This window comes from Hypanus sabinus, chromosome 13 (genome assembly GCF_030144855.1).
Source record: "Hypanus sabinus isolate sHypSab1 chromosome 13, sHypSab1.hap1, whole genome shotgun sequence".
NCBI lineage: Eukaryota > Metazoa > Chordata > Chondrichthyes > Myliobatiformes > Dasyatidae > Hypanus > Hypanus sabinus.
In genome coordinates, this window is record NC_082718.1 from 19,347,838 (window position 1) to 19,372,602 (window position 24,765).

Below are 24,765 nucleotides of genomic sequence, written 5' to 3' on the forward strand. Positions count from 1 at the left end.
TAATTTCAAAACAGATTCTATGACTCCTTACCTCATGCTCAGCCATGCAATAGTTCCAGCAGCTCTTGGGCAACTGGTTCCATACCACTCTCTTCCCACTCTGTACTTTTTTTGGGGTCAGAAACTTTCATAGAAATTAATCATCAGAAAGTTACTCAAACTTTAGTTGCTTATTAAAAGGAGGATCCTGCACTGAATAAAACAAGATTTGCCATAGAAAATCTGTAGCTTTCAGTGTTAGTCAGTTACTTGTGGTGACCTAATTCATTATTGAAGGAAGTTAGTTTCCAATCTAGCTGGCTCATATATGACTTGGGGAAAACAAAACCAGAGAATATTAAAGTCAACGTGATAAAGCTGTCAGTTTAAATGTTCGCATTTATTCCAGTAACAGAAAACAGGCATTATTTCTCTTCTAGTTGCTATGCAAATATGTCTGTTTGTATCTGCCAACTAATGCCAGCATTCCTGTGTGGGGGCAGCAGGCACATAGCAAACCAATTAGACTGCGCTCACAATCCATTATAATACCAAGTTCAAGCTCTGAAAGACTCTTTAATATTTAACTTCATCATTTACGGCACTATCAACTAAAATAATCATCCAGTAAATGAAACCCACCTCGACACATTCCACATATGTAACTATGTAATTTTAACTCAACACTGCGCAGATTGAGCACAGCGAGAGAAATGGTCAGAAAACGATTGAACTCACTGTTCCAATGCTGACATCTGATTTAACTTTGACATTTTACTTTAGTTCTTCTGCCTGAGCAGTTTGGGTCATGCGCAGAATTGCTGCTAGGCCTGGTCAAATTCTGACAGCAGCAGCTTCCTGAGATCCACCAGCTAAAGGATTACCACTGCTTTACTGGATCTTGCTTTACATCCACTTATTATAAGAATCTGTATGCTGGCAACATGCTGGTATGCACTTTGCCCAGGCTTACTATTTTGGAGCTGAAGAGTACTTTATCATTGGGCTTTATTGTCTCATTATGTAATGGCTTTGGCTTGTAGCAGCTAGTGGCAGGTGGAATTGACCCACTGCCATGCTAACACATTAAACGACCAGACCAGCAAGCATACCCTCCGCTCGCTTACTCAGTGAGCCTTTGGCATCTTTATCTACAGGGAAGTGCTCAATATACAGACAGTACCATCTGTTAATGCAACACACACACACACACACACACACACACACACACACACACACACACACACACACACACACACACACACACACACACACACACACACATACACACACACACACACACGGTAACACTCGGCATATATCGTGCTCTTGATTATATGACCCAATTGAGAATCACATTCTATTTAATGGTTGTTTGCAAAGGATTAGCACGACAAATACAAATAAGAATTTAACTTGTACTTTCGTGTTGCCACTGACAACACTTGCATTGTGGTTTATGTAGCCAGGACCACAAGGATAGGCAGTTGTTTCCCACATTAACAGTGAATTGCCATTTAAGGATGAGACAGTGTCAGACAAAGCCCTTTAACACAGCATGAGAATGGGAGTTTAGATCTTAGTAGATATCCTGGCTCACTGACAACAATAACATCAGGTTTGAAACTGTGACACATGTGTGGCTTTCAAAATCCTTCAGGCAAGTATAAAAAGGGAAATTTTATTAATTACCTCAATTGATGTTCCATTTTCTTGTGAAAATTTCCAAAAACTTTATTTTAATTCCAATTTTATGTCAATAAATTTGAAAAGAATTGCACTTTGAATATGATTAGGCTTTTCGGGAGCAGATCCTTGATATCTTGATTGCAATTAACACCTGAACATTCCTTTAAAGGTACCAAGTTACAAGGGTGTTGAAATAAAATGGACAACCTTCAATGCCGAAACCCCCCCAGTAGTTACTGTCAGCAGGTAAAGAGCAACAAGAATATAGAACTAATAAATCCAATAACAAATGCAAAAGATATCACTTTCTCCCAAGCGGTACCATCAGCTACCTGGGCAGTGGTTGTGATCAGCTGCAGATACACAGTTATAAGAAACCTGGTGATTACATAAAGGAGAAAGGAATCTAACGATGTGCTGATCAGGTTTGATGAATTTGGATATTGGGAGGCTTTGTGGACACAGGCCAGTTAGGCCCACTTCAATGCTATAAATTCAATTTAATGTAGCTCAAGAACATTCTCTCTAAACCTCTCCACCTCAAGATGTTTTTAGTATTATTTAACCAATTGATGGATTGCCTGTCTTGTAAATTGAAAAATGGAAACAAAAATTTTAAGATGCTGGAAAGCTGAACTAAAAATGGTACATGTTGGAGAAACAGCAGGCCAGCCAGACTGCAGCAGGTTTCAGACAAATTGGAAGAATGGGCAAAAAAGTATTAGATAGAATACAGTGTTGTGAAATGTATGATAATACATTTTGGTAAAAGGAAAAGTAGTGTGGACTATTATCTAAATGGGGAGAAAGTTCAAACATCAGACATGCAGAGGGACCTAGGCGTTCTTGTGCAAGACTTCCAGAAGGTTATTTTACCAGTTGGGTCTGTGGTAAAGAAGGCATACACACTGTTGGCATTTATTTCAAGGGGCATAGAATTTAAAAGCAAGGAGATAATGCCGAGCCTTTATAAGACGCTAGTCAGGGTGCACTTGTAGTATTGTCAACAGTTTTAGGCCCCATATCTCAGAAAGGATGTGTTGTCATTGATGAGAGTCCAAAGGAGGTTCACGAGGATGATTCCGGGAATGAAGGGGTTAACATATGAGGCGCATTTGGCAGCTTTGGGCCTGTACTCACTGGAATTTAGATGAATGCAGGGGGATCTCATTGAACCTACCAAAAAGTTGAAAGGTATAGATAGGACGGATGTGAAGAGGATGTTTCCTGTCGTGGGGGTATCCAGAACTAAACGGTGCACACTCAAAATTGAGGGGTGACCTTTTAGAACAGAGGTAAGGAGGAATTCTTTTAGCCAGAGGACAGTGAGTCTGTGGAATGCTCTGCCACAGACTGCAGTGGAGCCATGTCAGTGGGTATGTTTGAGGCGGAAGCTGATAGTTTCCTGATCAGTCAGGGCAGCAAAGGATATGGCGAGAAGACAGGTGAATGGGGTTGAGTGGGATCTGGGATCAGCCATGATGAAATGTTGGAGCAGATTTGATGGGCTGAATGGCCTAGTTCTGCTCCTATGTCTTGTGGTCTAATCTGTGGGTAGAGAAACAGTGAACATTTTAAGTTGAGGGCACTTCAAAACTGAGAAAAAGAGAAATCAAGTTAGTTTAGGCAGCAGGGAATTTAGAGAAATGTGTGAAATGAAAAGTATGTATGTCATGGGGTGAAATAACATAGTTATTAAAAGGACAGTTAGCCTCCTTTGGCTGTGTAATGTGTTGTTAATATAGTAAAGTTTGGATGATGTATAGCCTGGCCTCCTGGTGCATGCCAGTCGGACCAGAATATTCAAACAAAAGACAGTAATATATAAAAAAGCAAGTACTTATGTCCAGTCCTGGAGAAAGAGCAAGTTGTCTAAAGTTGGAGAATTCAGTATCGGGTCCTGAAGGTAACAACATGCCCAGATAATAAAGGAGGTGTTGTTCCCCAAGCTTATGTTAGACCTTGCTATAGTGTTGCACAAGGCTGCAGACAGAGAGGTTCCATCTTAATATCTCTGCTTTTGGCTTGAAACCAAATTTTAAGTGATTTTGCTCATGTGAAACGGCATAGAATCTGTCATTGAATGGAAAGTGTCTGTAATCGCAAAGTTCTTGCTGTAGAAGTTTTTGTTGGATAGGGTGATTTGTTTTAGAAAATGTATTTATGGTATCCGGGCGAGGCTGTCCACATCAGGCATATGTCGAAACAAAGTGCATGAGGATTTATGGCCGTTACTCGGTATCGTACGCTGCTGCTGATTGCTTTACCAGATGAGAATGGTTCCCTGCATTGGCAACATCCTCTGGAAGCTCCCAACACAGCCAGATCTACATAACCTGGACATGACTGTTCAATTAGGACTCCAGTTGAAAACTCAGACCAGTGTTCCTCTGCCTCAAGCATGGGCTCAGCAGGCACAGGCAGTGAGAAAGAGGCACTGCCCGCTCCTCACAGGACACTGCCATAAGTGGAATGCAAAATGGTGATTAACAGTCTAAGGCTAATTCCTGACAGCATCTTCAAAATTTTAAATTGGTTTACAAAGAGCTGGGTCCTTTGATTACAAAGACATGGTGGCCCAGACTTACAGTGTGGTTGGGAAGGAACTGGGACATATATTAGTTGTCAAAAAAACCTGAAATAGCAGGAAATGCAGAGGCTCTGAGGTTGAAAATGTATACACTCTGCAATTATTAACCATTTGTACAGAGGCAGTTTCACCTCCCTTAAAGACCATTTCACATTGATATATTTATTTGTCACAGGGGGAATATGCTGGAAGTATCAATCACAGTAAGTGAAATGTTTTCCCAGGCGATTTCAAAAGAGAGAGAGATAGTGGGGGATGAGAGTTCTTGGGGGAAGAGATTGTGGTGGAAGAAGGATTGCGTGGGAAGTAAGATAGTGGGGGAAGAAGACAGTGAAGAAAGATGTTGAGATTGGCAGAGCATTTGGAAGGAATGGGCTGGGCAGATGTAGTTGAGGGTTTGGGGCCACCAGCAGGCAGTGTTGGGGAAGTTCTTCCCTCCTGGATTGGGAGACTCGGTATTTTGGTGTGTTGTTTTCTGAGTTCGGAGAAACCCTGCTTGAGACGCTTACATCAAACTGACAGCAAAGTTAGAAGCAATGTAGCCTCATTTAAATTTTATTCTACTTGGTGACCTCTGCAGGATGGATACTAGACTTAACCCAATCATTCTACAATTAAACCTGGGGACTGCTGCACTTTCAGCAGGTTACATCCCTGTTTTTTAATAGTTTAAGTTCCCTCTGATCACTTCTTCACTGCCCCCAATCCGTATTGAGGACGGCGAATTAGGTTAGAATTACTCATAAATCTCCCGGTGCAATGTAGGAATATTAAAATGAACTAAGTCAAGACAGGTAATGTACAAGTACTAAACCACATCATTGGTATCAAAATTAGATCAACGTATTTGTAGCTATAAGCATACATAAATAATGATAGCCTTTGTGGAGCAAAACAGATAATATTTCAGACCAACAACCTTCTTTGTACTCATAACAGGTTAGAAATTGAGCACGTTTTAAATTGCAGAGAAGGAGGATGAACAAAAAGGTGGTGATCAAGAGAGACAAGACGACGCTAGAGGTGATGGTTTTGGTTGAGGGAGGATGGTGAAGGGAAGTTAATCAGAGCTAATCTGTCTGGAGGAGGACAGAGAAAATAACACTTGAAGCTTGGGATAATAATAAACAGGTGGTTGAAATTTGAAACTAAATGTAATTATGATGAAGGTCAGGTAGCATCTGTAAAGAGACAAAAATTAAGTTAATTTTATATGCTAATGTACTGTCCTCAGATATGGTTAATTCTGAACCAAGCTGGAACAATTCATTGCTAATTCATTGGTGAGTCCAGAAACCAGAAAGATGCCCAGCTGGAAGATGAGATGTTAGCCCCCAGTGCACATTATCTTGTGTTCAAAGGGTTTACGAGTACAAAGACAGGGAGATCAAAGCCAGAGTGGGAAGGAGATTTAAGGAGACCCTTGTAGACTGAGCTGAGGTGCTCTACAATGCGATCTGCATTTAGATTCTCCAGTCTGAGCAATCTTGACAGGGGATGGGGGTCATTATTTTGTTATAGCACCTGCTGCCTCATGAAAATCCCCTCTTATTTCTTTCATATACATTTAAATACTAAGCAGTATAATTAATCACAGTAAAAACCAAGAGATTGACCTAAAACTGAGCTGTTTTGACAGAGGGATTAATTGAGGAGTTTTTTAATCTCCCTATTTTGCAGGAATTTAGTAAAAAGCTTGTTTCTATTAAGATCTGGCATGAAAGTTTGTGAACTTAGAGACATGTGTTTCTCATTTGATTCGTGAGCAAAGCACGCTGCCTTGTCAACGAGAGGGATGTCTGGAGGAATGTTCGGAAGGGCAAGAAACAGAGCTCAGCCAAAGCAGCTGTATGCTAGTCCCAGACCAATGAGTCAGTCTGGAAAATGTTGCAACTTGGTGGAAAAGTAGGCAAAGGCTGTTGTTTGTAAGAGCTGTAATTATTCCTGTCATCCGAAAATTTGGGAGTAAGAAATGTAGAAAGTAGGCTAGAAAAGCGAAGTCAGGGAGAAAGTATATAGGAGGAAGAAAAGCAAGATGAAAGAAGAAAGAAGAGGAGGTGAAATGGGGGAGAAGGTGTGGGAAAAACTAGAGAAAAAATTAAGTGTGGTGAAAAGTGCAGACATAAGGGAGAGGTAAGAGGAGGGGAATATGGTGGAGGAGAGGGATTGTAAAGGATGTGAGGGGTGGAGTGGGAAGAAGTGGGGGGAGAGGAGAATGGAGGATAATGGGTAGGGTATGGGATGGAGGAACAGAGTAAGTGTAGGAAAAAAGGAGACAAGAGGTAGGCATTGCAGTGTTTGATTGCCATGCCATTGTCCTTAGTGGGTCAAGCTCTCTATGGGTTCAATTGTGGATTATCTCCCATGGATTTAGGCTGAAAAATCTGCTCAAACATTTGACCTTGAGCAATAACAGCTGCTGGTGTTTATTTAATGCAGGAAAGCACTCCATTGTATTTCACAGGAGTGGTCTCTGATGACACTTAGCACTCATTTAAGCAATTGACCCCAAAATTGTACAAAGAGGGAGAGTGGTGGAAAGTTTTACAGGGGAATCTCTGGGGGTTAGGCTCTCAGCAGTGGAGACCAGAACCGGAGGACTAGACCTACTTGGCAGCTTCCGAGTTGAAGTGGAAGCTGTAATCCTGAAAGATATCGGTAGCTCAGTGCCAAGGGCAAAGCAGTAAATGTGTCCAAAATACCTTGCTGAGAAGCTGTTTGTCATGCCTGAGAGTTAATGGAGGACCATTATTTTAAATGGATCAATGAAACAAGATCAAAGGGGAGGCAATACATGTCAGAGGTAGACAAAGGTAGGGTTGGATGATCACATCAAAATCTCCATTGTTACAGAGCATTACAGAAGATGATACAAGGTCCACTTGTCACCAGTAGCAAGGCTATGACTTGGTGCAATCATTCACACCATGGAGGTCCACCCACTTGTGGACAATATTGTTCACAGGTCAGTGGAGAAGCTGGGTGGAATTTGGGCAAGGGGTTATATTAGCTGATCTGAACTGGATGTGAACTTGATTTGAATTTGGAAAGCTTGGCAGACAATTAGTGTGCTGGGTAGTGAGGCTAGAAAGAGATTGGAACTGTGATAACCGATGGCAGTGACAATGGTCTTGTTGGATCTTTCAGAGGAAACCACTAGAACACAGAAGACGCAGAGGCCACCGAGTGGTGATCAAGGCAGCGCAGAGTAGAAATATTGAAGGGTTGGGATGGAGGGTTCAGAGTATGGAGTTGGGGGGGGAGGTTTCTGTGCACAAAATGACTGCATCATTGCCTATGGGGTTACAGTTCAAGTATTTCATTGCTGTAAAGTTCTTTGGGATATTTGGGATACTGAGCTCCAATTTCAACACTGGTGAACCTTTTCACTGTTTCACCTGGACAACATTTCCTGTATGGAAAGAAAAGCCCAGTTGGATAGATATTTAACGAAGAGACATATGATATTTAAAGGGATGAGGGAATTTGGAATATTGGTTGAGGCTTTTAATGGTCCTGCTGGTACTTGGCTGCACAACTAAGCCCTGTTTGCATCCAGCAAGGTGCAAGAGGACAGCAAGGCACACTCTGCACCACAATTTCACCACCCACCATACTCCAGGTCGGAACCCAGAGTGTGTGCCTGAAACAGACCCGAATGACTAAGGCCCCTTCTCAAAGTTGTCAGCTGGGACTGTTCCAACCTTCTAAGCCATCAACAAAAGAGTAAAAAGAGCGTTCTGCTTGTACATAACATTTCTGAAGACGACAGCCAGTCTCCATTCAAGCTCCTAACAATAGACCTTCTCCCTCCTGTTCACACCTCTCCATCTCTTTGCTGTCCCACTAGAAGGCCAATATTGGAGAGATGTGTGCCTTTCACAGACCATCAGCTACTTGTCGATAAAGTCAAAGTTCAGATCGGTTGTTCTTCGGTACTTTGGCTCCTGTCAGGTGTCCCCATAACTTTGCGTATTTCCTTCCAATATCACCAAAAACCAACTTTCACCCAGTAATTTCTCTGAAACCAGTCATTTTGCCAGGAGCTTTCACCTACCCTGTGTGCTATCATGTTCCTCACATTTTGAGTCGTTTTGGTTGGCTTACTGAATGCTATCCTCCCTAAAGTTGCATGATTGGGTCATCAAGTGAGAATGATTTAATGCTTGCCAAATATTTTGCATCATTCAGTGATTTGCTCTACTGTCAGTCCATCCCATTTGTTTTTATCCACTGCTTGGACAACTTGGTCTCAAACATATACCGGTATGTGCTTTTCGGGTGGTCCACTTGAAATTATCACTCAGGAATTCAAGCAGATGTCAAAATAAAAATGTTTCATAATTTCATTGAAATAAACCAAGAACTTATTGAATTTTTCTGTTTGCTGCTCATTTCTTTTGATTGTTTGGATTGGAGCTACATTTGAATGTTCCGTCAAACCAAAAGCAGTCACCTCACACTGATGTCACTACGTCTCTCTTAAAATGAACACAAGAACATAATGACGGTGTTGTGAATTATGTAGAACAGTTTCTATGATGAACAATATCTAGCACCCGTTACACTACCCCACACAGCCACCCCATCCCAGCCAGAATTCACCAAAACCGGCATTGTGACTCTGTTTGGAAATCATACGAGTTGCCTGGCTCAGGTTCTATGTGCTTTGTTTGGAGTAATGACAGGTGACTCTATTTCATCCAGGGGTATGATAATCACGCACATGGTCATGTTATGATTCTGGGCTTCTGGTAGTGGAACCATCTTGGTGAGCCAGTTTAAGGCAACCTACAAAAATACATTGGGGTTTACTCTTTCTGTCTACAATGAAAGTCTTTCCGCCCTGTTCTAAAATGTGGAATAGGCTGTGGTAAGGGGAGTTTAAGATGGTGTTGATGTGCATCATGAACGATGTAGAACATAGCTTTAGGTCAACAGAAACCCAAGAGTGCTGTATGCCATGATAGATAGATAGATAGATACTTTATTCATCCCCAAGGAGAAATTCAACATTTTTCCAGTGTCCCATACACTTATTGTAGCAAAACTAATTACATACAGTATTTAACTCAGTATAAATATGATATGCATCTAAAATCACCCTCCCAAAAAGCATTAATAAATAGCTTTTAAAAAGTTCTTAAATATTTTACTGAAGTGCATTGAGTGGTAACTTAAGCTCAGTCCTAACCCCGGCTCTTTAACATGTCTTGCCCCTGGTGGTTGAATTGTAGAGCCGAATGGCGTTGGGGAGTAATGATCTCTTCATCCTGTCTGAGGAGCATTGCATTGACAGCAACCTGCCGCTGAAGCTGCTTCTCTGTCTCTGGATGGTGCTGTGCAGAGGATGTTCAGGGTTTTCCATGATTGACCGTAGCCTACTCAGCGCCCTCCGTTCTGCCACTGATGTCATACTCTCCAGTTCTGTGCCCACGACAGAGCCCGTCTTCCTTACCAGCTTATTAAGACGTGAGGCGTCCCTCTTCTTAATGCTGCCTCCCCAGCACGCCACCACAAAGAAGAGGGCGCTCTCCACAACTGACCGATAGAACATCTTCAGCATCTCACTACAAACATTGAATGACGCCAGCCTTCTGAGGAAGTAAATGGACTCTGTGCTTTCCTGCACAGGGCATCTGTGTTGGCAGTCCAGTCTAGCTTCTCATCTAACTGCACTCCCAGATACTTGTATGTCTTAACCTGCTCCACACATTCTCCATTAATGATCACTGGCTCCATATGAGGCCTAGGTCTCCTAAAGTCCACCACCACCTCCTTGGTCTTGGTGATATTGAGACACAGGTAGTTTGAGTTGCACCATATCACAAAGTCCTGTATCAGTTTCCTATACTCTTCCTCCTGACCATTCCTGACACACCCCACTATGGCCGTGTCATCAGCGAACTTCTGCACATGGCAGGACTCCGAGTTATATTGGAAGTCTGATGTGTACAGGGTGAACAGGACCGGAGAGAGCACGGTCCCCTGCGGCGCTCCTGTGCTGCTGACTACCGTGTCAGACCTACAGTCTCCCAACCGCACATACTGAGGTCTGTCTGTCAAGTAGTCCGTTATCCAAGCCACCATGTGTGAGTCTACTTCCATCTCCGTTAGTTTGTGCCTTAAGATCCTGGGCTGGATGGTGTTAAAGGCACTAGAGAAGTCCAGGAATGTAATCCTCACAGCACCACTGACCCTGTCCAGGTGAGAGAGGGATTTGTGCAGCAAGTACGTGATAGCATCCTCCACTCCCACCTTCTCCTGATACGCAAACTGAATAGGATCCCGGGCGTGCCTGGTTTGTGGCCTCAGATTCTGTATTATCAGCCGCTCCATGGTCTTCATCATGTGCGACGTCAAAGCAACAGGTCTGAAGTCATTCATCTCCCTTGGTTGTGGTTTCTTCGGTATCGGGACAATACAGGATGTTTTCCTCTGTCTGGGTACCCTTCTCTGCTCCAGGCTCATGTTGAAGATGCGCTGAAGGGGTTCTCCCAGCTCAGACGCACAGGCCCTCAGTAATCGTGGGGATACTCCATCCGGTCCAGCCGCCTTGCTGGTACAGATCTTCCTCAGTTGACCTTTCACCTGTGCAACCGTAATCTTGGGCGTGGGTAAGGTTTCCTGTGAGTGGCTATTTTCCTGTGAGGGAAGTGAGAGGGAGGACGAGTAGAGAGACAAGCCTGGTGTGGAGTTCTGCGGTGAGGATGAGATTGTGCTATCGAACCTATTGAAGAAGTTATTCAGCTGGTTCAGATGGGAGGTAGGAATTGGTGTATAAGAATTGAGTTTACTGAGGAGTGTGGAACATTGACCAGGTGGTCATGGCATTAGGAATAAAATTGCTTGGCACCTGTAGAGGCTCCCTTACACCAGCTCAGCTGTGAACCACTGCAGGCCTTCTTCTGGGTCCAGTCTGAACCCTAGCAAGATCCACGGGAGATGACTGTGACAACACTTGGCTATCAGAGAGGTCTCTAGAGCACTCTTCAAGGTGTGATGCAATTTAATGCTGACGTTCTGGGCAATTGTGGCCCACAGGTCTGACATGAATTGAGGGATCAGACGACCAGCTGAGTGACCCAGGTGTTGATGAGTGCCCGAGCCACATCCATAGCCATCGTCGATGCTAGAGGGACAACCTCTGGCCACCCGGTGGTATGGCCCAACATTGTAAAGAGATGGGCGAAAATGCAGAAGTGGCAGAGAGGACAGCTGGGGCCACATTCACAAGGTCAAACCATCATTCAGGGATTGAAAAAGGTGCCAATGGTGCCCAAACATGACGTTTTATTGTTGCCCACTGACACACAACCTAGACTGAACTGCAGTCTCACTTGTCCTTCCTAAGGCCATGCAACATAAGTTTTAAAGCAACCAATTTCTGTGAAACCTTCCTGCTGGATGTGAGAGGGCATGAATGGAGATAAAAACAGTACGTCCCCAGTTTGCAGGTACGATGGGGCGAAGGCAACGGGTTGAGACATTGCACAGGAGAGAAACACTTGCGTCCCCAGACTTGACGTCAGCCAACCTCAGGCCCATGACCTCTGTAAGGCTGGACCTCTGGGAGCTGAGTAGCTCATGGTCAAATGTGCTGTACTTCCTCTTGTGGGGAGGGGGAAGAGTTTCTGTCTGAAGAAGGCGAACAGCTCCCACATCCCTCCAACCGAACTTTCACCTTACACTGATGTCATTACGTCAGAGACCGTCTCTTAAAGTGAAGCCAGCAACTCATTTCTGTGTCTGTGAATTACGTAGAACGGTTTCTCTGACGAACAACATGTGTCATCTGTCACCCTACACACTTAACAGCTTCACTTCAATAGCTTGTGGCAGAGAAGTCAATACCCTGAGCATCTTTCAGATACATACTGTAGTTTTCTAGACCACAGGTCAACTTACTTTCAACTCTCACTCAAATTCTACCCAACCCATCACTGGCTCATCAAAGAAAAAACCATTCTATTACCTTTGAATTTGAATTTGAATTTATTTAAATCTTACATCCGACCCACAACGTGAAGGAGCAAAAATCTTTGTGTAATGACTGTGTCGCAATGTACAGACATGTGAATTTATAAGTCTAATGGTTTGAAGAAAGAAGCTGTCCTGTAGCTTTTTGGTCCTGGCTTTAATGCTGCGGTATTGTTTGTCAGATGGAAGCAGCTGAAACAGTTGGGGTGACTGGTGTCCCTGATGACCTTCCAGACCTTCTTTACACACCTGCTGCTATAACCGTCCTCAGTGGAGGGAAGTTCACATCCACAGATGCGCTGGGCTGTCCGTACCGCTCTCTGCAGTGCCCAGCGATCAAGGTTGGAGCAGTTCCCGTACAAGCAGTGATACAGCCAGTCAGGATGCTCTCAATGGTGCCCCTGAGGATTTGAGGGTCACTTTCTAATCTTGAAAGCTGAAGTTTGTCATCTCCTGCCTTCTCAGATCTTTTGACATAAAGGACCCTAACTTCCTCCCTGCCACAGCCCTTTTCTTCACTTCGATCACCTTTGTGAATCGACGTTGTACCTTCCACCTTCAATTGTAAGTAACTGACCTTAACCTTGACTGTCATGCTCCAGCTATGTCAGCACCATCTCTCCTTGACTTCCATAAATAATGTGACACATGCACCCGTTGGGAGAGAGATGGTAAAGTCTCTCAATGCTGGAATCTGAAGGAGCTTGCTATCTTTCTTCTGTGCTCTCAGACCTAATGCAGGATCTTGACCCATAGCATTTTCACTGCCCCCTTGCTTCACCAAATGCTGCCTGACCTGCTGAGTTCCTCCAGTAGTTGTTTTTTTTTGCTAAGCATTTATATAATGACTTTTTCAACTTCAGAATCAGCAGAAAACCTCACAGATCATCAGCATAATTGGAAATCTTTCAAACCTGAAAGGAGTTTTCAAAATTCTTGCTGGCTGCATATTTCCTTAATGGTTTTATCTGGATAAGGGCTGTAGCAATGATTGAAATGTGGAAGCAAGTTATGTGAAACAATCTTAAAATATAGAATCAAAAACAATTCACATCTTCCTGACCTCAGGCATCCCAAAAACCCTTCCCACTAGTGAAGCACTGATTGAAACTGAATAAATATTGCAAGCGATTTGCATTTGGCTAGTTGGCAGCATGCAGTAAAGGGATAATGGCAGGTTAATCTGCTGTCAACAGTGATGTCCAATGAGGGAGAAATGATCAATGTGAAACAAATGCCACACTACTTCCTGCCTTTATTTACTACATGATAAACCAAATCTTTTATGATTTGGTTTGATCTGTGGAATACAAGACAAAAGCAAAGGACTTTCAGGAGAGAACTAGACTGAAACTGAGATAATCTGAAGATGTCACTTTACATAACTATATATTGTACGCACCAAAACCTGATCAGCCTCTGGAGAAATCAGCAATTACAGACCAGGGTACTGACAGGCAAATACACACCCATTAGATGACACAAAGTTACTGTGCACTATATCTCTCAGGGTCAGCAAACAGCATGAAACTGAGTGCCCTGGTAATTGAAAAAACATGCCTTCTATCCAGAATAGCTTTAAAGAGATGATTAACACCCTAAAACGTACTTGAACAACTATGTAAACTATCACGAAGCAAATGGGAGGCAGATTTGTGAACCCAGTGTGCCAAATCAATCTCAGATGACATAGCCTCCTCCGCCCAGGAGAGACTTGCTGCTAATCATCTCCCTTTCTCTTCTTCTTGTGATATTTAATAGTCCTCCATACAAACAGAACGATTAGCAGCATCAAATGCCACTGTGACTGATTCGAGTTGGAAATCCAAGGGAGGAACTGTTCTTGGATCAAACCCGACTTTTCTACTCACAGTCTATACCGTGCAGTACAGTGTACTGCCCTCTCCAAGAACTGGATCTGGTTTATTATTATTATCATATACTGAAGAACAGTGAAAACCTTCTCTTGCATACTGCTCATAACAGATCAAATCATTCAGTGAATTGATGTAAAACAAGCTACGGAGAATGTGCACTGCAGTCGGACAAAAATACACAAGGTCATAACGAGGTAGTTTCTGAGGCCAAGAGTCTATCTTATTGTATGAGGGATCTGTTTATGAACAAAAAACCACAAGATTTAGGACCATAATTAGCCCAATTGGCCCATCAAGTCTGCTCATCACTGGTCCATTTTTCCTCTCAGCCCCAATCTCCTGTCGTCTCGCCATATCCCTTCATGCCCTGACCAATCTACCAACCTCTGCCTTAAACATACATAAAGACTTGGCCTCCACAGCTGCTTGTGCAAAGAATTCCACAGACTCACCAGTCTCTGGTTAAAGAAATTCTTCCTCATCTCCATTCTACAAGGACAGCCCTCTGAGGCTGTGTCCTCTGGTCTTAGACTCTCCCACCATAGGAAACATCCCCTCCACATCCACTCTGTCAAGGCCTTTCACCATTCAATAAGTCTCAATTAGGTCACTGGTCATTCTTGGGAATTCTAATTTTAATAGTTTAGTAGTCTCATAACTGCAGGGGAGACACTGTCCTTGAGCCTGGTAGTACATGTTTTCAGGCTTTTATCATCTTCTGCCCAATGGAGGAGGGAAGAAGCTAGAATATCCGGGTTGGGGTCTTTGATTATAATGGCTGTATTACCAGATCAGTGAGAAGTGTGAACTGAGTCCGTGGATCGAGGTCAGTTGCCATGATGTGCTGACCTGTATCTGCAACTTTGTGCGGTTTCTTTCAATCTTGGACAGAAACATACCAAGCTGTGATGCATTTTGTATGGTGCATTGATAAAAATTTGTGAGGGTTGACGGGGATATGCTATATTTCTTTATCCATGTGGTAAACTACGTATACCTGTCTGGACCTGCCCCTCTGCTGACTTCTCCTGTGGCTCCTCCCACAGACCCCTGTATAAAGGCGATTGAGGCACTGCTCCTCCCTCAGTCTTCGAGATGTTGTGCTCCCTTTTGCTGTTAGTAAAAGCCTATCGTTCACTTCCAGTCTCCTAGAGTTATTGATGGTATTAACAGCAAAAGGGGCGTGTCCAGACAGGTATAAATAGTTTACCACAATCCACTTGAGAATGTAGAGGTATTGGTGATGTTTCTTTGCCATGCATCTATGTGTTCAATCACAAGATGTTCACTCCTAGGAACTTGAAGCTATCAACCCTTACATCTTGGCACGTTGATGAAAAAAATTATTTATTGCAGCAGTTATTTGCTGTATCTCAACTTTTGATATTTATAGCTTTTACTCCATTGCTTTTTAACAGATTTTCCAATAAATCCTAACATTTCCCATTTTTTTGATTAACATAGTTTGAATAGTGTTTTACTGTATCTTTAAGTTAAAGCTAAACTTACTATTGACTAATTTTGACCAAGTTCAAAGAAGAAGTGGCTGGAATATCCAGAAACATGAACCACGCAATTGCTCTTGGCAGACTCTCTACTGCCCAGCAAAAGTGGCATTAAAGGGGTTTACAAGCGGGTGTTTTGGAAAATATCACACACAAAATGCTGGAGGAACGCAGCAGGGTCAGGCACCTCCTATGGAAATGAACAAACAATTTCAGGACCCTTCTTCGGGACTTGGCCAGAAACATCAACTGTTTGTTCACTTCTATGGATGCTGCCTGACCCACTGAGTTCCTTCAGCATTTTGTATGTGATGCTTTGGATTTCCAGCATTTGCAGAATCTCTTGTGTTTAGAAAAATATTCTCCATTTGTTGAACAAATAATCACCCTTCCTAGATTGCTTTTCAGGCAGCTTTTAAATATATACTTAAATTTTCAGAGATATGATCCTCCGTAAACCGCTTCTTTATCTCTCCTGATATTTCTTTACATTAATACACATTAATGAAAGAAAATACCTTCACTTGCAGCAAAACTGAGTGATGGTGAATGAGCAGCTTGGTTTACATTCCAATTGCCTTTCTGTCCCATTCCAAGAAGAAATATTACCCCAATGACCGGCAAAAGTTTAAAAAAAGGTCCAAATTTCCAAACTTTTGGCTCAGAACATCTGTAATATTTTAAAACTAAGATAAGCAAAGATATATAATAGTGGCATTTTGTAAAAATATAACTTACTTTGAGGCTCAAAAATAATGCATAGTTATTGTAATGGAATATATCCTTTTAAATGTTGAGCAGTTATTGACAAATGGCATGCAAATTTTAGTTTATTAAAGGATTTGTGCAGCTTATTCTGTACATGCTATAGGTGAATGTCACTGGACAGTGCACAGTTGATAACTGAACAAATCAGGACAGTTTTTTTTGTGAGAAGAAAGCTCATAGTCTAGAAATCTGACAAGCCTTTTTTGTTGGACCAAACCATGTACCTGAATCCATAGGCATGGAAGGATTTAATATTGAGTTGGTGCATTTGGGCACCTAAAAGTGGTTTTGAGATAGTTCTCTGGAGACTGTGAATGAAAAAACAATGCTGGTCTCTGGAAAGATGATTATGAAACTACTTGTCTATAATTAAGACAAAGCTGGTTCAATAACGACCTCAACAGAAGAACCTGTATGTCCTCACCAGGTCTGGTCCAATTGACTTAAGGTCCTCAGCAAAGTATTATGCTCTTCATTATCTCTGAGTCAGCCAACAGCTACTCATTTGTATCAAAATGCTGCAAGCAACGTTGCAATTTAAACCTTGGACAAGAATTGCTGGCTTCGCAGATGATGCCTACGTCCTAGGAATTAATAAAAACAATTGCCGGAATTTCCCTGGAAGTTTACGTTATTATATATTTGTTTCTCAGCCTGTGATTTAAGATACAGACGTCAGAAAGTCAGCAAGGACAGTCAGCTGATTGGAAATTAATAACAAATGTGCCACATCCAGAACATAGATTGTAAACGTCCAATTCCTAGATGGACATTGAACCCATGAATGCTACCTCACTACTCTTTTATTTCTGTTTTTGTACTACTTATTTAACTATTTAATATATATGCACTTCAAGTAATTCACAGATCTAACTCTATATTTATCATGTATTACATCATACTGCTGCCGCTGGGTCATCGACAGCTCTGAACACATTAGAAAACCCCAGCAGATTCACAGGTGGGGTGCTGCCTCAGCTGGAAGGACTGCCTGGGGCCCTGAATAGAGGAGAGAAAGGAGGTATATGGGCAAGTGTAGCACCTTGGCCACTTACAATGGTAAGTCCTTTCCCACCCACCTGGCTTCACCTATCACCATCCAGCTGGCCTCTTCCCCCACTCCCCCCACCTTTTATTCTGGTATCTCCCCCTTTCCTTCTCAGTCCCGAAGAAGGATCTCAGCCTGAAACATCAACTATCTATTCTTTACCATAGATGCTACCTGATCTGCTGAGTTCCTCCAGCATTTTGTGTGTGTGGCTTTAGATTTCCAGCATTGCAGACTTTCTCATGTTAATAATAAGATAAATGGATTATTTTCTTGCTGACAACCTGCTGCTGATTGAATGCCAGAGGGGTCTGTGCAGCTGCCTCCGTTCTCCATGATGTATGACTTTGATGAAGTAATTGAATTCCTTATGATGCAAAGTGATAAAACAGTTCTCAGGGTAACTGTAAGGGGATATAGATAGTTAAGTGAGTGGGCAAATATTTGGCATAAAGACTAAAACTGGAGGAACTGTGAGGTTATTCACACTTAGAATAAGTCCAACACAGAGAATTGTTTATGCGAGAGGAGATGAGAGAATACCACTAGGCAGAGGGTTTTGTGTGTTCCTGTAGAAGATACAGAGGTACAGCAAGAAATTTGGAAGCCATTGTTCGGTCTTTATTGCAGGATGGATGGAGTGTAAAAGTATAGAAACCATGTCGCAGCTCTACGGGGTGCTGGCAAGGTTATACTTGGAATATAATGTTGAGTTTAAGTCTCCTTATTGCTATCCTCTCAATCTAAAAGATGTTCACATGTTTGATTCCTGGGATGGAGATGTTGCCTTATGAGGAAGGTGTGAGCAAGTTGAAGTTTAGAAGCAGAGCTGATTTTATTGAAATATATTAGATCCTGAAGAACATCTGTTGCTGAGAATACGATCCCCTGGCGTGGGGAGAGGGGATTTGAAAACTGAGTGGTATAGCTTCAAAATAAGGAGTGTTCCACTTTTATCAAGAAAACAAAAGAGAGATAGAGAGTCAGAGAGTTTGGAACTTTCTTTCAGAGACTTCATTCATAGTATATTTTCATGGCGGAGATAGATAGCTCCTGGCAACAGGACAGACTATGGTTATAGTAATCAGCAGGAAAGGACTGTTGAAGCCAATATCAGATCAGCCCTGGTTTTACTGAATAGTGGAGTGGGCTTGAGGATTCTCCTGAAATTACTTCTCTTGTTTTTTAAAGTCTCAGCCATGAGAATAATCCTTGAAAAATGAGACGAATAATACTCGGAAAGGTGAGCGGGCAAGCTCTCCAGACACAGAAGGTTCTTAGAAGTGGATGTGGTCTCCTAAATGCTGCTCTGCTTCTCTGCTCATGGCACTTCCCAAAGTGTGGTGAGCGTGGCAGAAGAGTTCACTCAGCACGCGGTTCTACCGAGCTGGGTGCTAACTTACGCCAAAGAGAATGGGCAGAAGAAACGCAGCTGTGTCTCCTAGAGGCCAATGCAGATGCAATGCTTACTTCAAAAAAGCTGCCAGCAACGTAAGGCCAAGGCTTTCCTGTGCAGTTAATGCCAGTTCACCAAGTAACCACACAAGCTGTTCAATCAGTTCTGGGGTAACACAAGATTTTAGTTATGTACCGAGCTGTAATGCATTCCCATTAAAGCTCAGACAAGACTGTAAATTAACATCATCAATCCAAGTTGGTGCCATGGTAACTGTGCATCAGGTTCTCTTATCAGCTTGAGCGGTGCACAATGGCTCTTTTTTCATTATCTCCACAATCTGAATCATGAAAGTAATTTGCAAATATGTCCAAATATAATAAAGTAATGTTAGTGTGATAATTGACCTGATATTTCATGCAACTGGCACTTTAGACCTATTACTGTATCTTACATTTGGTTGGATTCAATTACCTCTTCCAATGACATTTGACACACTGTGCTCTCAGCCTACACTATCTGTAACTAGATGTCATATAACGTGTAATATTTTCCCTTCAGCTGTTCCCCAAAAACACTCTCTCTCTCTCTCTCTCTCTCTCCCCCCGCCCCCAATCTCTGCAGCGATCAGTGATCCTTAGATCTTAGCAGAAGGAATGATGGTAAAATCACTTTAATAACAGTTAAACCCATCTTTCACCATTCCCCCATTCCCATTTCACTCTATCGCCTTTATCTCCTATCTACCCATCACCTCTCCTGGTGCTCCTCCTCCTTCCCTTTCTTCCATGGTCTTCTACCCTTTCCTATCAGATTCCCCCTCCTCCAGCCCTTTATCTCTTTCACCAATCAACCCCAATTCTTCACCACCTCTCCCATTCTCCCAGTTTCACGTACCACCTACCAACTTGTGCTTCTCCCCCCCTCCCCCACCTTCTTGCTCTGACCTCTCATCTTTTCTCCAGACATGCTGAAGGGTCTTGGCCTGGAACACTGCCTGTTTACTCTTTCTCGCGGCCTGCTGAGTTCCTCCAGCGCTTTGTGTGCATGGCTTGGATTTCCAGCATCTGCAGATTTTCCTCGTGTTAATAATAATTGCTCTTTGGAAGGTTGTAAGTTCAGGCTGAAATCTGCCCTGTCTGGAAAACAGGATCAGAGGAGGCCACACCTCCATGCACTACTTGATTGAATTTCTGTGATAAAGTGACTTGCATGCACTCTGTGATGATTCCTGTGCCTGATGTGTTGAAGCACAGAGTAGCCGGGATCTGTACAGTGGCCTCCACTCAGACACAGTGCTTCTACTGACATTATTATTACTGCATGATTGGGCCATCCACAGATCACTCATACAGAAGCAGCTGTGTACAACTGCTGAGTCCTGACTTTGAAAGGGACCTCATCTAGCTGATCCCAGGCAGTACTAGGACATGTTGTGCATTTAATATTTCAACAATATTTGAGTGATCTTTTATATATATATTGGTTGATTGAGCATTCTTGTTCACTTAAATAATTCATTACAGGATATCAGATCCCCAGTTCTCAGATCGCTACACTGGGTACCTGTTCGTCAGAGGATTGACTATTAATATAAAGCTCTGAATGGTCTAGGACCAGAATACATCTCCCAAGCTCTCAGGTTGTCTGGGGTGGCTCTGCTTACCGTTCCCAAGGTCAAAGCTACACATGGTGAAGCAGCTTTTAGTCACTCTGCCCCACATAGCTGGAATACCCTTCCAGAGGATCTGAAGTCTGCCCCAACTTCAAGCTCTTTTAAATTGAGGCTAAAAACTTTTCTTTTCGCTGTAGCTTTTAATTAGAATCTTCAACACTGTAACTTCTATTTATCATATCCATTTTTGTGTGATTTTATTCTCTTACACGTCTGAAATTTGATGTTCAATTTCTAGATCTAGTTCTATGTAAAGCACTTAGAACTGCCTTTTGTGTTTGAAAAGTGCTATACAAATAAACTTGCTTACTTATATGTATAAATACAATAATTGCATAAATCATCACATTACCATGTGATGTGTGCAGACCTTGCTAAAAGTAAAGATGAAGTTAGGCCCGCATTCCCAGACTCCAATGTTTTTCCTGAAATTAATTTAATGTTTTGAAGTTACAAAACTTAACTCAACAGGTCTCCTTCTATTCATCTATTCATTTACCTGACTTTCCCTGCTTCTTAGTCTCCCCATAGAAACAAGCCCCAAGTCTGCACTCATCTCAATGTATCCACCTTCCAATCTTTCATCTCCTGACCCGATCTCACCCCCACCCCTCTCCCCCAACTTTAGACTCATAGATGCATAGAATATAGGAGCAAGAGCTGGCATTTAATCTGAGTCATCTCCACTATTTACATCACGTATGCTCCACTATCTTGATATCATATTCCTGTTCCCTCCACATACCCCTTGATGCCTTTTGTGTTTCGAAATTCCCCACAAATTCCCCACTCACTGAGGAAAGAAGTTGGAGAACATCACAATCCTAAAGGTCTTGCCTTCTGTGACTGTGATCCCCACTTTGTACACTCACCACAAGCATAGGAATCATCAACGATGCGTCCAGCCATCTTTGTCTGCAGGGTGATCAGAGGCATAGATCGAGTGGGCAGCCAGGAACATTTTCCCAGCGTGGAAATGGCTAATACACGTGGGAATAATTTTTAAGGTGATTGGAGGAAAGCGTATGTGAGATGCCAGGGTAGGGTTTTTTATACACAGAGTGGTGGGAGTGTGGAATGCACTGCCAGGGGTGGGGACAGAGGCAGATATGTTAGGAATATTTAAGAGACTCTTGGATAGGCACATAAATGTAGGAGGGAAGGGTCAGATTGATATTGGATTAGTTTAACATCATGAGCCAAAGGGACTGTACTGTCCTGTACTGATCTATGTTCAGCTTATCAAGTCTAATCAGAGTTCTGTTTCAATGATTTTTCTTGCTTTTAATTCTTCTGAGTACAGGGTATGCCAACTCCTCAGTGACAGTGCTGTCATGCTAGGGGTCAATCTGGTGAATTTCGCTGCACCTCCTTCAGTGATACTGTATGTATAACTGTTCACTGGTATTGAGACCAACACTGCAAACCGTTCTCCGGCTTTCTCTCGCTAAGGCCCTCCGCAACTGTATTGGGGCAGTTTTGCCCCTGTGAGTATTTAAAAAAAATGCAGCATCTAGAAATCAGAAGTAACACAAAATGCTTGGAACCCTTAGCAGGCCAGGCAGTATTCATGGAAAGAGAAGCAGCTTTAGTGCTTTAAATCAAAAATTCACTGTCACAAGGAGAATAAGGAATCCAAAACTGAAACAATAACTTTCAACAGCCAAGGCTTGACCTGCTGAGCGTTTTCACATTTGCTTTAATTATCCTTTCGTTGTACTCAAAGACTCCTGGAATGAAATCCAACAGATAGGAATAGAACCAGGCCATTCGGTCCATTAAGTCTGCTCCACCATTCCATCATGGCTGATTTATTATCCCTCTCACCCTCCTTCTCCAGCCTTCTCACCATAACCATTGTCGCCCTTAATAATCAACAACCTATCAACCTCTGCTTTAAATATACCCAGTGTTCTACCCTCCACAGCCGTCTGTGGTAATGAATTCCACAGATTCACCAAGAAATTCTGCCTCATTTCTTTTCTAATGTATTTCTATTCTGAGGCTGTGCCTGAGACTCCTCCACTATAGAAAACATCCTCTCCACATCCACTCTACCTGGGCCTTTCAAAATTCAATCGGTTTCAATGAAATCCCCCCTCCCCTTCATTCTTCTACACTCCAGTGTGTACAGCCCAGATCCATCAAATGATTAATGAATGGCATTCACTTAACAAATAAATGAATCCTTAACCCCTCTGACAGCTGGTAAAGGAGCCACTTCCAGATCAGAAACAACACTGGGTTCTGCTCCTTGCAAAGCGCTGAGTGGTAATGGACATGTGGCGGAAGAACTGCAAAGCAGAAAGGAGGGTTCCTCTGTGATGGAAGTAATTTAACCAAAACTATAGTCTCTCATTGAGAAGAGAGCAATCATAAATAAATTTTCTCAATGAGTTACTTAAAAACATCTCAGCAGCAATTAAGTCTCAAGTAAGGTACAAACTTTTTTCTAAATCACCAAAGAACACCTCACTCTGCCTTGGAGAATTCAAACGTTCTCGAAGAGGAGTGAAATCACTGAAACAAACAGAGGGAAGGGATTCTCTTTAGTATCATGTGCAGAAGGGACTGAGGGACTGATCTGCAGACTTGCATGGAGTCACCCCTGTATTATTTTGTTGAAGCTGACTCTGTTTGTTGACCTGAAGTGAAATAGATAAGTCACTGTCTGACTTACTACAAACTAATGCTCTCAGAAGGTCTAACAGATCCTGCAATCACCTACCCTTTTCTTCCTCATAAACCATATTTGAATCATCTCATAATATCTTTCACGTTAAAGTTGATTTGTTTAATGTGTTGCTTTTCTTCCCTTTGCAGATTCTTGGAGCTGTGACCAATTCTGACTCCTGGATTCTTCTAGAACAACTTTGTAGACAGTTTGAAGGATCTTCAACTTGGGGAAGGCCGCCCACTCTCCCTAGTTTTCTTCACGTCTTTTGAAAGCCATATACCATAATTCAGCACTCAGTATGGCAAATACATATCAGTTGTTTTGATGCAAAGTGCATTAAGTAATATTCTGACAGTGTGACACACTGTTGCGTGACACAATGGTGCAGCTATTGGAGCTGATGGCTCATGGCTCCAGCCACCTTGGTTCGGTCTTGATGGCCCATGATTTTTCCTTGGAGTTTGCATGTTCTTCCTCAGTAATTCTGTCTCAACTTGAAACATCGACTATCCATTTTCCTTCATAGATGTTGTCCAAATCTTTGAATTCCTCCAGCCATCCGTTCTTACTCCAGATTCCAGTATCTGAGATCTGCCGTGTCTCTCTCAGTGGGTTTCTCCCAGGGTACAATTACACCCAAAAGATGTGTAGGCTGGTTGCTAATTGGACACTGTAAATTGCACCTATCTGTAAAATCTGTAAGTAGTTGATGAGGAAATGGGGAATTGCTTACAGAGAAGATGTATGGTAGAATGGAATTGCATTGTGATCTACCATCAACTAAATGGTCCAAAACGGGCTCATTTCTACATAATGAACAATGGAAATGCTAATATATTTGATATTTCATCTGATAGAAGGTGATCTTGCAACTGATTGACAAAATGATCAGCTACATAGAATCAAAAACCCTTAAATGTCTATTAATTATAATTATCTATATCTCAGTGAAAATCCTAACAGTGCAAATCAGACTATATATTATCACTTTAGATTGTTTGACATAGTGAGATATTACTAACTACTGATGGACTCCAGGTAAATGATATTCCACAAAAAGTTATTTTTTTTTCTCTAGTCATATCAGAATGAACATATGCATTATTAAAAGAAGCCCCGGATAATCTGTGCTGCTGCTTAGTTCTGAATTATTTTAGGTTACGCCACTTTATAGCAGATGTTCTGTGTGCAGGAATGCTATGGTAGGGTTCCAGCACTGAAAGGAGGAGAAAGAGTGATTAGTTAGAGATTAAAAAAAAATGGACACTTTCATTTGGGTTGAGACAAATCAACAAACTTAATCATATGCAATTAGTGTAAAGTATCTGAACAAACACACAATCAAGAGTATATCTGTTTCAGTTGTGTTAACATCTAAAGATTGATTATGCTTTAAAATCTTTAACATTTTATTTGGGAATGATGGCTATCCACTCCAGCCCTCACGCCAAGTCTCAGATGGGGCCAGAGACTTTGTTCTTTGATGTTGCGGTGTTTGGCAATTAGTTTGCAGATGTTTCTTCACTGTTGAGGTGACATCCTCGGTACACAACAGTCAGTGAAACGTCTGCAAGCTAGTTG

At 42.2% G+C, this 24,765-nt stretch overlaps 1 protein-coding gene across 2 annotated transcripts in view; it reads right to left on the reverse strand.

Moving 5' to 3' along the window:
- Positions 1-24,765, reverse strand: part of sema3c (sema domain, immunoglobulin domain (Ig), short basic domain, secreted, (semaphorin) 3C) — a 143,071-nt gene that overhangs the window by 100,279 nt on the left and 18,027 nt on the right. The window contains exon 1 of one of the 2 annotated variants that reach the window (XM_059987260.1): positions 32-53. The exons of the other annotated variant lie outside the window; for it this stretch is intronic. Within the exon in view, the coding sequence (XP_059843243.1) occupies positions 32-46 (15 nt within the window). The 5' untranslated portion in view covers positions 47-53. Of the gene's footprint in view, positions 1-31; positions 54-24,765 lie in introns of those variants that run through there. 2 annotated transcript variants of the gene reach the window in all.